General features: G+C 42.3%; 1 protein-coding gene across 2 annotated transcripts; it reads right to left on the bottom strand.

Moving 5' to 3' along the window:
• Window positions 1-1887: 1887 nt before the first annotated feature.
• On the bottom strand, window positions 1888-10031 carry gtpbp1 (GTP binding protein 1). Of its 2 annotated transcripts, XM_058409515.1 has the most exons (13): window positions 9524-10031; window positions 8102-8213; window positions 7819-7999; window positions 7172-7520; window positions 6968-7091; window positions 6600-6714; window positions 6331-6475; window positions 5970-6152; window positions 5721-5856; window positions 5087-5265; window positions 4015-4176; window positions 3679-3717; window positions 1888-2619 (listed from the first exon to the last, which is right to left on the bottom strand). In XM_058409515.1, the coding sequence occupies exons 1-13, from the start codon at window positions 9701-9703 to the stop codon at window positions 2521-2523; spliced, it is 2004 nt and encodes a 667-aa protein (XP_058265498.1). In that variant the 5' UTR covers window positions 9704-10031; the 3' UTR covers window positions 1888-2520. The 2 variants fall into 2 exon arrangements, with proteins under 2 accessions (XP_058265498.1, XP_058265506.1); XM_058409523.1 differs by lacking the exon at window positions 3679-3717.
• Between the last annotated feature and the right edge of the window lie 2927 nt (window positions 10032-12958).

The raw sequence follows: 12958 nt of genomic DNA, 5'->3' as shown, positions 1-12958 counted from the left end.
ACACAGCCACAATGACTTACAGAACAGCGGTTCATCCAAACCCAGTTCTGCAGGAAACACTTCTGACCACTCACTCAGTTTAAACATCTCTTTATAAAGATCTTTAAATGGTAGAGAATAAAGGAGCGGAGTTTGGGTTTGACTCCAATCACTTTTTATATTAAAAAATTCTTTAAACTTCTCTTTAAATGAAACATCTGTCAGTAATGTTTGGAGCATTAGTTCCAAAAGACAAACACTCTCTCTCTCTCTCTCTCTCTCTCTCTCTCACACACACACGAACCTCTCTCTCTCTCTCTCTCTCTCACACACGAACCTCTCTCTCTCTCTCTCTCTCTCTCTCTCACACACACGAACCTCTCTCTCTCTCTCTCTCTCTCTCTCACACACACGAACCTCTCTCTCTCTCTCACACACACGAACCTCTCTCTCTCTCTCTCACACACGAACCTCTCTCTCTCTCTCTCTCTCTCTCTCTCTCACACACACACACACGAACTTCTCTCTCTCTCTCTCTCTCTCCCTCTCTCTCTCTCCCTCTCTCTCTCTCTCTCTCTCTCACACACACATACACACATCTCTCTTTCTCTCTCCCCCTCTCTCTCTCTCTCTCTCTCACACACACACACGAACCTCTCTCTCTCTCTCCCCCTCTCTCTCACACACACACACACACACACACGAACTTCTCTCTCTCTCTCTCTCTCTCGCTCTCTCTCTCTCTCTCTCTCTCCCCCCCCCTCTCTCTCTCACACACACAGACACGAACCTCTCTCTCTCTCTCTCTCTCTCTCCCCCCTCTCTCTCACACACACACACAATACCGCGAGAGTATGCGCTGGAATATGCTCTAGAGCCGCTCTCGCGATACTGTAATGTTCTACACCTGTCGGTCTGCGCAGCGCCGCTTTCACACCACGTGACTAAACACCTTACAGACCTTGAGAGGGACAGCAATAAAAAAAAAAAACGGTCAGAAAACACAACAATGTTATTGTTCTGGTCCATTGTTCACCTAAACCACGTCTGTATTTTAACTTAAAATACTGCATTAGGTGAATAATAGAAAGTCATGATGTTCAGACTGTAATGTCTTAGTGCTTTAACACTTTATATTTTATTTAGATCTATCTTTAGGATGATTTAATTTAAGGCTTTTGTACGTTTTGGGTATGGAATAATATTCTAAAGGGTCCTGTATGTCAGGGGTTTTCAGAATCAGAGACCGTGGGCCTCCTTTTTCACACAACATACATTTGTTAGCGACTTTTATCAACTGTGTTAACATTAAATATTAAAAGTTAGACTTTTATCAGAACAGACTCCATCATTCGGCTGTTCTGTCTGTTGATAAACGAATTCTCAGCACTAGAAATACTAGTATGGTGATTGACCGTTTTGATCAAGTCCAGTCTCTGATGATTCCATCCTACATTGGCTGCTTTTGGGGAAAGGGAAGCAGAATTCTCCAGCAGCCCAGTTCTTGTCGTGTCTCTGTCCCGAGTGTTCCGGGTACACTTTGTGTTTTTTTGTCTCCCAAACGCTCGGGCAAGAAACACACACACACACACACACACAGTACTCACTATAAATGTGAGATTTCTGCCAATTTACCCCAACTCCATCTCGCTATATGCTTGCAAATGTTTTGTGTGTATTTAAAGTGTGTGTGTGTGTGTGTGTGTGTGTGTGTTGGGGGTGGGGGTTGTCATTTACGGCTTAGACAATAAAAAAAGCATTTGGGGGTGGTGTTTGGAACGGAACCCCGACATAAACGGGGGATTACTGTATTATTATTATTATTATTATCATCATTATTATTATTAGTATTATTATGCTGCTGTTTCTGCACAGACAAAAGGAGGAGAACCGAGGCGACAGAACCGGTTCTTTTCTGTCTCTTTATTATGTTCCGAGTGTTAATGAAGGAACACTGTGCATTTTCACAAACATGTAAACAATAACGCAGTATTTCAACATTCTAGAGCAAGAATAGAAAGTGTGAGGATTTCCAATCATCTCTACAGAGAACATGATGAAACCTTTTCTTTATTTTAATCATCTGATCTCTTCATCATCATCATCACAAATCTCCAACAGAATTTTGTCTACAAAGGGTTACTAGAACGAATTGTTTCATCTGAGCATAATGCCATGTTTAATGCAGAACAGCTTCCATCATCATCATCATCATCATCATCATCATCATCATCATCACTCCTCTTCCTTAACACAAGGCAGCGCTGCGGAGATTTTCAGAATACGGAGAAAAACCCGAAGAACCATCATGCAGTTTCTCTGCTTCTTTTAGAAGACCTAAAAACGACGGCGTGAAGCTTGAAGACACTCTTGGCTGTGTCCGAGTTAGCGTGTGCCGGACACTGCATGGTGGTTCTGTGTGGAGGAAGCAGTGCTGTGGTCCAAGATCAAAATGAAAGATGGAGATAAATTATGGAGGCAGCTGCCAGTTTTCATCTCGTCTATAAGCTACAAAATGGAGCGTGACGGAACGGAGCGGCTTTAACAGCCTCCGACCGCACCGGCAGGGGGCGCTGTGGTGCTGGACTGACCCTTCCCCTTGTGTCTCTGCCCGCCTCGTCGCCTGCCTCCAGACTTTGGCTGAAAAGAGAAAAGAAAAACAGCTCAATGTTAGCGCCTGCTGGCCGCGGCACTGTGAGCGAGCCGTTACTATGGATTCACATAACGCATTCATATAAACCTGCGCTACTGTCCGAGCTGTGGCTATAGGACACTAATCACCTCCTTCTGACCAATCACAATCCAGTTGTGTTCTATAAGGAACAGTGTGATGTTATTAATGCTAACAATTGTTATCTGATGTCCGTGTCAGAGAAATAAAACCATCAGCGCTGTTTATAACGGTAAATTAAAATCGATTTAAATGAAGACTTTTGTATAACTGACCTCAAACTGACGTGAGGTCAGATGAAGAGAAACCATAGTTTTCTTTTCTTTCAGTGTAATTCAGTGCTGTATTCATGCGACAGAAAGAAAATAAGGTGGGCGTCGACACCACACACACACACAAACACACATACACAATCTAATTAAAGTCTGAATATTTAGATCTAATGAAAGGTTTGGACCGACGATCCGATTCATTACAGCTCTGTGTTCTGTCCAGCTCCAGCTCTGTATAAAGCACACAGCACTGAGACGCCGATACTCTGATTACTTCCTCCTACGTGTAAAATGTCTGATTTCAGCTGGTTCTAACCCTAGTGCACACGGTCAGTACCGGACAGGTGACCGGGAACGACTGTGAGCATCACCAGTGGTTAGCGGCGGCTACAGACGAGGCTAGGTGAAGGAAAATACCGGCACTGCTTTTTAATAATTAGCTATCGGTCATCCACACAGAGGAACTCCCAGCTCTACAGAAACACAACACGCTCTCCTGTCCATCCAACAGCTGAAGATCAACCATGTACTGCATTTATCATAAACCTCCTAAACAGTATAAATGATGGAGCAACACATGGAACACATGCGCTCTTTAAATCAGAGAAACAAACGACTGTGAAGTCTTTAACACCGAAGACTAAACCATCACCTCATTCTCACTCAGAAACAAACACTTCCTCTGCTACACTCTACACCGAGGGACTGGACCGTGGTCTCCTCTCTCACGCTGTAATACAACACGTCTCACTTTACCTTAGAGTCTTTAGTCTGAGTCTCCTCATCTCCCTCAGTCTGAGAGCGAGAGCAGCAAATAAACACAACCAACAAGAACGCAAAGAGGAACGGGGATGGAGGGAGGGGGAGGTGAGCGGAGGAACAGTGGGCGTGGTAAGGAGATGAATAAATAATAAAATGGGAGGATTAGAGAGAGAAGTGAAATGTGGAGGAGAGAAAAGAGAGGAAGAAAGATTAGATAAACATCAATAAAGAGTAAAATTCTGCATGAGATCTGAATCTCTAACGATTAATTTAACTCTTCTTTTTAATTGACATGTTCATGTCTATAACTGTGTGTAGTGTGTGTGTGACCTGTTGTAGAGGAGGTATGCATGCGGCCGGTGTCACGCTGCCCGGCGTCTCGTCTCCACCGGCGGTCTGACCCTCCTCTCTCTTCACCACCTTTTTGGTGGACTGCATCTTGATTTGTGGAGGTTTGGAGTTTGACGGCTGATTATTTGTCGACTGAAGAAGCTGTGGAGAAATTCCTGTTTTAAATCTTTCTGATTGTGTTCAAAATTTTTTATCTTTCCTTTTGACAACAACTCCTACATTACACACCGAATTACAGCGGGACACTTAACACGTGTGTGTGTGTGTGTGTGTGTGTGTGTGTGTGTGTGCAGAAATGGAGGAGTAATGGTAACCTGATCTTCCAGTGTTTTACCTAATGATAAATTTTTATCCTTTCTATTTTCCAGCTGATTATTTGTTCTTTAACGTTAAGCTAATCCAAAAAAAGAACACAAAAATAATGTGTGAGAGTTTCTTAATATATTTAAACATTTTAAAGCTTAAATGTCATGAAATAAATTCTGTTGAAATATTTAACAGTTAAACCTTAAAGAAATCCCGTCAGTTTAGCACCGTAAAAAATAAACCTATAATAAAAGCTAATGCATTAACATAAATAAATATGAAAATAAATGAATAAATAAATAAATGGCTCTATTAATATTTCTGTCATTTTTTCTTCTTTTCCCAACACTGAAATAATAAATCACTAAATCTTAAACCAATGCAGAAATTAAATTATTTGGATAAATCCCGCAAGTTATAGTTCCCTTAATGTGGGGATTTTAAACCAATACAATTTAATTCTATGTCAAATAAACTGTTTAATAATTTTGAAGAATAATATCTGAATAGCAGAAAATCACCTTTCTGTAATCAGACTTATTAACCCCTGGATTTTTGTGTTCCTCTGACCCACAGCTACACCGTCATCCTCTAACTATTTGAATATTCAAAGACTTAGTTTGTTTAGTGAAATCCTAAAATGAGGTCATGTAGCTCCGCCCCCAAAAGAAGAGAGAGCGAGAGACAGAGAGAGAGAGAGGTATGTGTGTGTGCGCGTGTGTGTGTGTGTGTGAGAGATCAGGACCTTGGTGATGGTGCCCACAGCTTTGGTCCTGCCCTCTCTGAACACCAGTCTCTGGTCCACGTGCAGGTACTCAGGGGTTTTGATGAAGCGGAAGTGCACTGTGGCCTTGTCTCCTGTTCGTAAACAATCTCGGTTCATGGTCAGGATCGTCGCCGTCTGTCTGATGCTCCCACAATGCACTGTAAATAAATATATAAAAGGTTAACAACATTTATACAACATACCTGCAAAAACACTTAAACAGCTGTTACTCTCCCTGCAGCAGATTTCACTACATCAGGATGTAATTCCTTGTTTTAATTCTCCATCTTCCATAAAAGGCAACTCACAAGATCAAAATCCTCAGAGGTTTTAAACATCTAGGCAGGGCAGCTGAGGGGCAGCTGAGGGCAGGTGGAGGTTTTGAAATGTAATCCACCTTATGGACAGCAGAGCATGCCAAGTATACACACCGCTGCTTTAAAATTTCCCACTCAGGTCCCACTGTGGAATCTGCAGTGTTTACTGGTGCCACTGTGCCTTACCAAAAGACCTGGACAGGTTTGTATACTCTCACTAAAAGGGTGTGTGTGTGTGTGTGTGTGTGCGCGTGTGTGTGTGTGTGTGTGCGTGCGTGTGTGTGTGCATGCCTCACCCATTGCCTGGTATCGAGGTGAGATGGTTGTTGGGTGATGGAGCACCAGGATCTCTGCCTCGAACTCCCATGATGCCTGTGGGTTTAACCGTGGTGACACCATCACCATTCCCTTCCTTATAGAGGAGCGCTTTATCTGTGTGTGTGTGGGGGGGGGGGGGGGGGGGGTAAGAGAATAAGATATCATAAGGAAATTCACAAATCATGTTTAAGACAGACATTTTAAACAGTATCGATGGACATCTGAACCTTTTTCAGAGCAAAGGATGCCGTCTGTCCTCCTCGAACCTCCTTCACAGGCATCCTCTTCCTGTGGATGGACTTCACAGCAATGGGGAGGAAGGCACCAAGGGGGTCCGGCCCCAGCAGCATGGTGTCGTTCAGCCGGATTAACCCTCGTAATGTCGTTCCTGATACTACAGTCCCTACACCCTGAAACACACACACACTGATATATTTCACACTGCTATAGGAATGAAAGAAGGCGGAGAGCCTGTGACCGATGGTGTGATTTTTTTATGGATTAGGATCAAGGGGATAAACATGAGATAATAGATCTCATACAAGAAATATTTTACAGACAGACAGACAGACAGAGAGACAGACAGACCGGTACTGAATAGGTGTCATCTATCTGAAACTCGGCTGGCTCATCATCTTTAAACGAAGTTCTGGATGATAGAAGGTTCAGGAACATCTTCAGGAGATCCATGTTCTCCCCTGTGACATTAGAAATCTGGAAAATTGGGCACATTCTGAGGAACACGCGCACACACACACACACACACAATGTTAGAGAGACCACATTAGGTGTACTTGTATTGAGAGAGAGAGAGAGAGAGAGTGTGTGTGTGTGTGTGTGTGTGTGTGTGTATACACCTCTCAGAGCTGAAGTTGGAGGCAGTGACAATAACGTCATCTTTGTTCTGGACCAGCACTGGGATCTTTCTGCAGCCAGGAGACTTCAGTAACCTCTGCAGCAACTTCAGAGTCTCTGTCACAAGCGGGCAGTGGTTTAGTTAGGGAGTGTTTCTGACTGACCGTACGCTAAAATATTAATTACACACTCTAAACCTTAAAATAAAGACAATAAAGTTAAAAAAAAAAATAAACAAATACATCAGTGGCTAAATCACTGATCCAACACTCTCAGATGAGTGGCCATGTAAGTGGTCAGGGTGGGGCTTATGTAAATTTATTCTTTCACTAACAGGAAACAGTGTGTTTATGGGGGGTTGGCAACTCACCTTGCAGGATGTTAGCAGGACACATATCTATCTTAGTGACCACCACAAACACGGGCACATTGAGAGCCAGCGCTAAGCCCAGGTGTTCTTTAGTCATGCCCACTATACCTGCGTTACTGCCCACCTGGAACAGGTCAGAAGAAGCACACACTGAGTCAATGAGAACACGCACACACACACGATCGTCTCAGATGAGTGTCCCACCATGAGCATGCAGAAGTCGGGCAGGTGGCCGGTCATGCCAAACACGGTAGTCTTCAGGTACTTCTCATGTCCTGCCAGGTCGATGAAGGTGATGACCTTGGAGGACTTCTCGCAGATCTTGGTCCAGTCCAGACTGCCACCGTGACTGTCAGGTTTGTTGACGACGCAGCCCTGACGGTCAAAGCCCAGGATGTCGTTCCCCACGCTGCTGGTACGGCCGCTCTCCAGCTCGTGCTTGTGACGGAAAAGTTTCTGACGAGCGAAACCTCGACCATTATCCAGCTCTCCGTGTGTGAGAACTCCAAGGAGTGTGCTCTTCCCTGCATCCACATTCCCTACCACTGCAACCCTGAGAGAGAGAGAGAGAGAGAGGTGTGTATGCATGTGTGTGAGATCAAGGAAAGGGAGAGGGAGAGAGAGGAATAGATGCACAGTGCTCCAGGATAATGCTCCCCAAGAACAATTAAATCTAAATATATTTAGAACATAAACACATTTTTATAAAACTCTGTTTCATTTGATCTTTCTCATCTCCTCTCTTTATCTCCCTCTCTGTAATTAGGGGTCATTGTGTGGAGGAACAGAGTCATCTGGATGAAGATAATGGATCTCAGGGTTGGTATATTAACTTCAGAGTCAGTACTCACCTGACCTCCAGGAAATCTGCCTCACCCACGCGGCGGCGGATGAGGTAATCCCGGACCTGGCCACCGCTCTCTGTACGCTCTCTCAGGAGGATGAGGTCAGCTTCGATCTGCTCGCACAGCGACTGCACCGTGGCCACGGACGCCTCCATGTCACTGTCGTTCAGACCGTAATCTCCTCCGTCTGGATCAGGAATGTGTACACACTTATCAGCTTCTGGCGTTCACTCTGCTTATTGTGTTTATGGAGAAGTGTAAAGTACACGGTGTGAGGTTACTGTCTCACCTGACCCCACTCCCACCACATAAATGGTCTCTCCGCAGCCCTCATCCATCCGCTCACGCAACTGCCGCAGTAACGAGTCATACTGCTCTCCGTTAGGACTGACCAGAGCCAACTGTGGAACACAAACATAGAGCAGTAGAACTTTAGTACACAGAGGGGTGGGGGGGTATAACCCTTAACTTTATCTGAACAAGCCTATAAGAAATGTTAAAAAAAAAATCTTAAAAAAAAAAACTACAACTAAACTAAAACTGAACAGCATCAGAACATCAAGCATTTTATAGAGCATTTACAGAAGTTCATATATTAATATATATTAATAACACATAATGAATAATTCACTAACAGATCAATGTGGAGCTAGAGTAAAGTGTGAAATAAAAGAAATATTCTGTGTGTGTGTGTGTGTGTGTGTGTTCCCACAGTCCTGAACCCAGCTCCAACTTTAACTCCATATAAGACTTATAGTATAAATAAATATACCTAGTGCTCTATTATGTAAATGTACAGCTGTGAGAAAGATTTTTAAGAGAACAGACCTGGATTATAACTTCATTTAAAACGAAGTATTGTTATTATAGACGTGTATTATCACTGCACTGATGTTTCTCTTTATACAAACATGCACATCATCTAATCCTCTCTCTCTCTGTCTCTTATGTCCCTCTGTTGTTTCTCTCTCTCTCTCTCTGTGTTTGTGTCTCTGTTTGTCTCTCTGTGTTTGTGTCTCTGTGTTTGTGTCTCTGTTTGTCTCTCTGTGTTTGTGTCTCTGTTTGTCTCTCTGTGTTTGTGTCTCTGTTTGTCTCTCTGTGTTTGTGTCTCTGTTTGTCTCTCTGTGTTTGTGTCTCTGTTTGTCTCTCTGTGTTTGTGTCTCTGTTTGTCTCTCTGTGTTTGTGTCTCTGTTTGTCTCTCTCTCTCCTGCCCACGTTGCACTGGTATTTCATCAGTATAGCTCTGGACTAACACAGTGACAGGTTTATTGTGTCCGTGTCCCACTTGGAGGACTAGTCCCCTATGTAAGTGCACTACTACAAAGGGAATAATCTCGTGACCCATTCGCCCTATGTAGTGAACTCCAGAGTCATTTGGGATTAAGCCAATGTTAGCCTGATCTCTCTCCCCCTCTAAAATAAACAGAAATAACCCCGACCCAGCTCTGTCTGAGTCTGCAGTTCACATGATATCTACATTACAGAGCTATAACCTCCGACACAGTGTATTAAACTCCAGTTTATGATAAAGCAGTAGTATGTACTCGACCCCGAACCATCGGAATGTAGTGTATAATTAGTGTATAAATGACAAGTATTTAAGAAACAAATCACAAATTAAATAAATGTAGAATTTTCTCAGAAAATCGATATTTAAAGCAAGGGTACTCGATAAATAAATCAGCCAGCTGTGTGAGGCCTAATAGCGAACCTTGCTGGAGAAATCCCCGGCCTCGCCGTTGAGCGTCTCGCCGTCCTCGAAGCACTCTGCCCCGGCGTCGTCCCCACAGCCCCGGCCGGCTGGAGCGAACATGCTAGCAGGAACCAAAGCCTCAGTGGCTGACATTGGTCCTGGGTTTAATCCGGGCTCGGCAGCCGCCATCGATGCCATGTTTTAAACTAAATATATATCAAATTAAAATAATAAAATCTACCAGTAAAAACAGGAATCTTTAAATAATGCAGTTTAAATTCCAGAGCTGAGGGAGAAGATCCGCGGGGCTAGGCTAGCTCCTCATACAGCAACAGCTGTTACAAATACTCCAATAAAATAAAACCCAGAAGGTCCTGGTGTGTAGATTTACAGCCTGAACACTGACAGGGGTGTTATCTACATACTTATAAACTAAATAGATATTAAAGCAGAGAACCAGCCGAGTCTCAGTGTTTATTATACAGCAGAATAAAAACAGCTAGCATGTGTAGTTTATCCAGGGAACGCCTCCTCATTAAATATTCATTAGTCAGCAGCTGTGCTAGCCAATCACCATTTTGTTTCTCGGTTCAAGTACCACGTGCTCCAAACAGCCAATCAGCGTGCGTTTCTCTCATAGTAAACGTAAACGTTTCACAGTGTATAATATTTTATTTTATATTTAATTCATATTGTTGTTGTTTACTGATTATTATTAAACATACTCCATTTTACTCTGACTAAAAAATGCAACACGAGTTTCCCCATTCATGAATATCTGGAACCTGACGTCATAGCTTCAGCAAGCATATGTTTTGAATGACTAATATGTGTGTGTGTGTGTGTGTGTGTGTGCGCGCGTGCGTGTGTGTGTGTGTGTGTGTGTGTGTGCGCGCGTGCGTGTGTGTGTGTGCGTGTGTGTGTCTGTGTACGCGTAATGGAATGAAAACAAACAAGGTTACCTCCCAGTCAGGTGTGTTACATCAGATATCACGTCATCCACGCCAGTGTTTACACCATAAAGGAGTTTTTCCTTAAATAACAAACACTACACACACAAATCACACAAACAACAACAACAACACATCAACCAGGAAATATAAATGTTATACTAGTTACAGAGCTGTGGAGTTCTAGATTCTGAATTTTGAGATTGAGTGTATTATATATATATATATATATATAGAGAGAGAGAGAGAGAGAGAGAGAGAGAGAGAGAGACAGAGAGAGGGGTGTCGCAGTGTCACAGTGCTGCCCTCTGCTGTTCATCATGATCATTACACAACACTCACACAAACTTCTCATGCTCACTAATCTCAGAAGCTGTATTATACATGTGAACATCTTTTTAAATTAAAAATGTATTAAAATACTCTGTTAGGGCTCTTCCTTACAGTTGCACTGTTGCACTATGCATTTTTGCACTACTGTTTATTTCATTCATATTCTTTATTCTCCATATTCATATTCTTTATATATTTATTTCATACATTTATAGACCATAAAAATCCTATTTATAATAACTACTTCACCCCTGTACATGAGTAATCCGCTCCCTGTGTAAACCTCACCCTAGAGCTGTATATCTATCCCTAATTTATTGTAAATATAACAATGTGTACTTCTGGTCAGGTGATAAGTGCATTTCACTGGCTTTGTACTCTGCACAATGACAATAAGGATGAATCTAATCTAATCCATGTTGGTCGTCACCAGGTAAATATTTAGTTAGCTATAGCTAGCATGAACGACTAGCCATTTTATTTGTATTAAACCCTTAACGTAAGAGTTTTACAATCAGAACACTGAAGAATTATAACTTAAAGTTTAAAAGAAAACCCGTAAGCTGTCACTGGGAATGAGAGTGACCGATGCTGTGGTCAGATAAAAGATGAGAATTTACACAAAAACGTATTCTGTTGTTTGTGACACTAACAATACACTCAGCGATCATCTCTCCTCCACCATGCACTGCCCTCTGACTGCCAACTAGCGGCATCACTGCCCACTTTTTTAAATTTGCATATTTTATATTATTTAAATTATTTTATTTTATTAAAACAGTCTGATCAAATAATTAAATCTGAGCTTCGTTCTGGTTATATAATAATTGTGAAACATTTTTTGTTTTGTAAATATATGTAATTATTCAACAGATTTAATGTAAAGTTGTCTGATATTCAGATTATTTTCTGTTGTATATATTTATTATTTTATATAAGAGTAGAATTGTATCTTGACGTTGAGCTGGGTCAGAAGCTGGGCCACTAAATTTTCTCTTCTGGTGTTCAAAACATTTATTTTTTATATATTTTATCATAATAAAAAAGTCTCTTGGAATTTTGAACTCAAAATGAATTCAAATATAAATATTTTGGTGTTATATTTATAAACTACCAATTAATACAATTATAATTGTTATAACATTTATGAATTTTATAAATTATAAATTATATATAAATTCGAGTAATTGAGTCTCTTAGCCTGGCCAGGCCATGATACTTCCATTCTTCTGGCCAGACTTCTCTGGACAGTAGATGGGTGTACTGGTGTCAGAAACAGTGGGACAGTTCTCTGCCAGGCCTGGAGAGGGCGCTGGCAGACGAACCTCGGAAGCCTGCTCGTGTGTGTCTAGTGTGTTTTACCCTGCCTATTGTTCTCTATCCTGATGTGTCACCTGTCCTAATTAACCATAATGTGTATCCCTATAACTATGGATCCTGGTGTTCATGTCTTTGACGGTCAGTGTTTAGCTGTCCTGTGGTGACCATGTTAAGTTTTGTTTTGTTTGCTATGTTCATGTCAAGTTAGGTTTCGGTTTTGTTTTAGTTTAACCACGTTATGTCTCAGAGTTAGGTTCGTCTTCCCCATGTCTTGTGTTTATGTAAATAAAGCAGCGCTTTGCTGAATCCCGCGTATGGGTCCGTTTTCCCGGCGTACACACCACCACAGAGGCCTGGGTTCGCGCCCCACATGGGGCAGGGGTGTCCAGACGTGACAACTTGCCCCACTGGTTTCCTCCAGTTCTTTGCTGATGGCACTGCTGGACATCTTCTGATGTTGATGGGAAGTGAGCGTGATGTGTCCTTCATCTGCTTCACTAAGTTTCTTTGTTTTTTTGTGCTTCTTCTCATCATCTTGAACATCACATCCTGAAACTCCAGTCTGCTCTGCTCTGTTCCTGGGAGAGATCTAGATGATGCAGTAGAACTACCTTGTGTCTTGTTGCTGTGGTCAGTTTGGCCATGGTGTAGGACCTGTGATATGAAACTGACCTCGATAATCTCACCTTAGTACAGAGTTTGATGTTCCTCTCCCAGGCTTAAGATCCTACACAGCTGCTTCAATTTTAGTTAATGACCGGGTTTCAACCTACACATGACCGTGATGGTCATTAACACCTGCTTGGTGTAACTCATTAATCACACACCGGATTCTGATCCTACAGAATCC

The sequence above is a fragment of the Hemibagrus wyckioides genome, linkage group LG02 (assembly GCF_019097595.1).
Source record: "Hemibagrus wyckioides isolate EC202008001 linkage group LG02, SWU_Hwy_1.0, whole genome shotgun sequence".
Classification (NCBI taxonomy): domain Eukaryota; kingdom Metazoa; phylum Chordata; class Actinopteri; order Siluriformes; family Bagridae; genus Hemibagrus; species Hemibagrus wyckioides.
This window is presented reverse-complemented; position numbering and strand designations above follow the sequence as displayed.

Excerpts from the sequence above, each read along its gene's own strand:
- gtpbp1 (XM_058409515.1), bottom strand. The coding sequence starts at position 9,703 with ATGGCATCGATGGCGGCTGCCGAGCCCGGATTAAACCCAGGACCAATG. Across the intron at positions 7,092-7,171 it reads CCGACTTCTGCATGCTCATG|GTGGGCAGTAACGCAGGTAT; the intron begins GTGGGACACTCA and ends GACCTGTTCCAG. Across the intron at positions 2,620-3,678 it reads CTCAGACTAAAGACTCTAAG|CCAAAGTCTGGAGGCAGGCG; the intron begins GTAAAGTGAGAC and ends TTCTCTTTTCAG.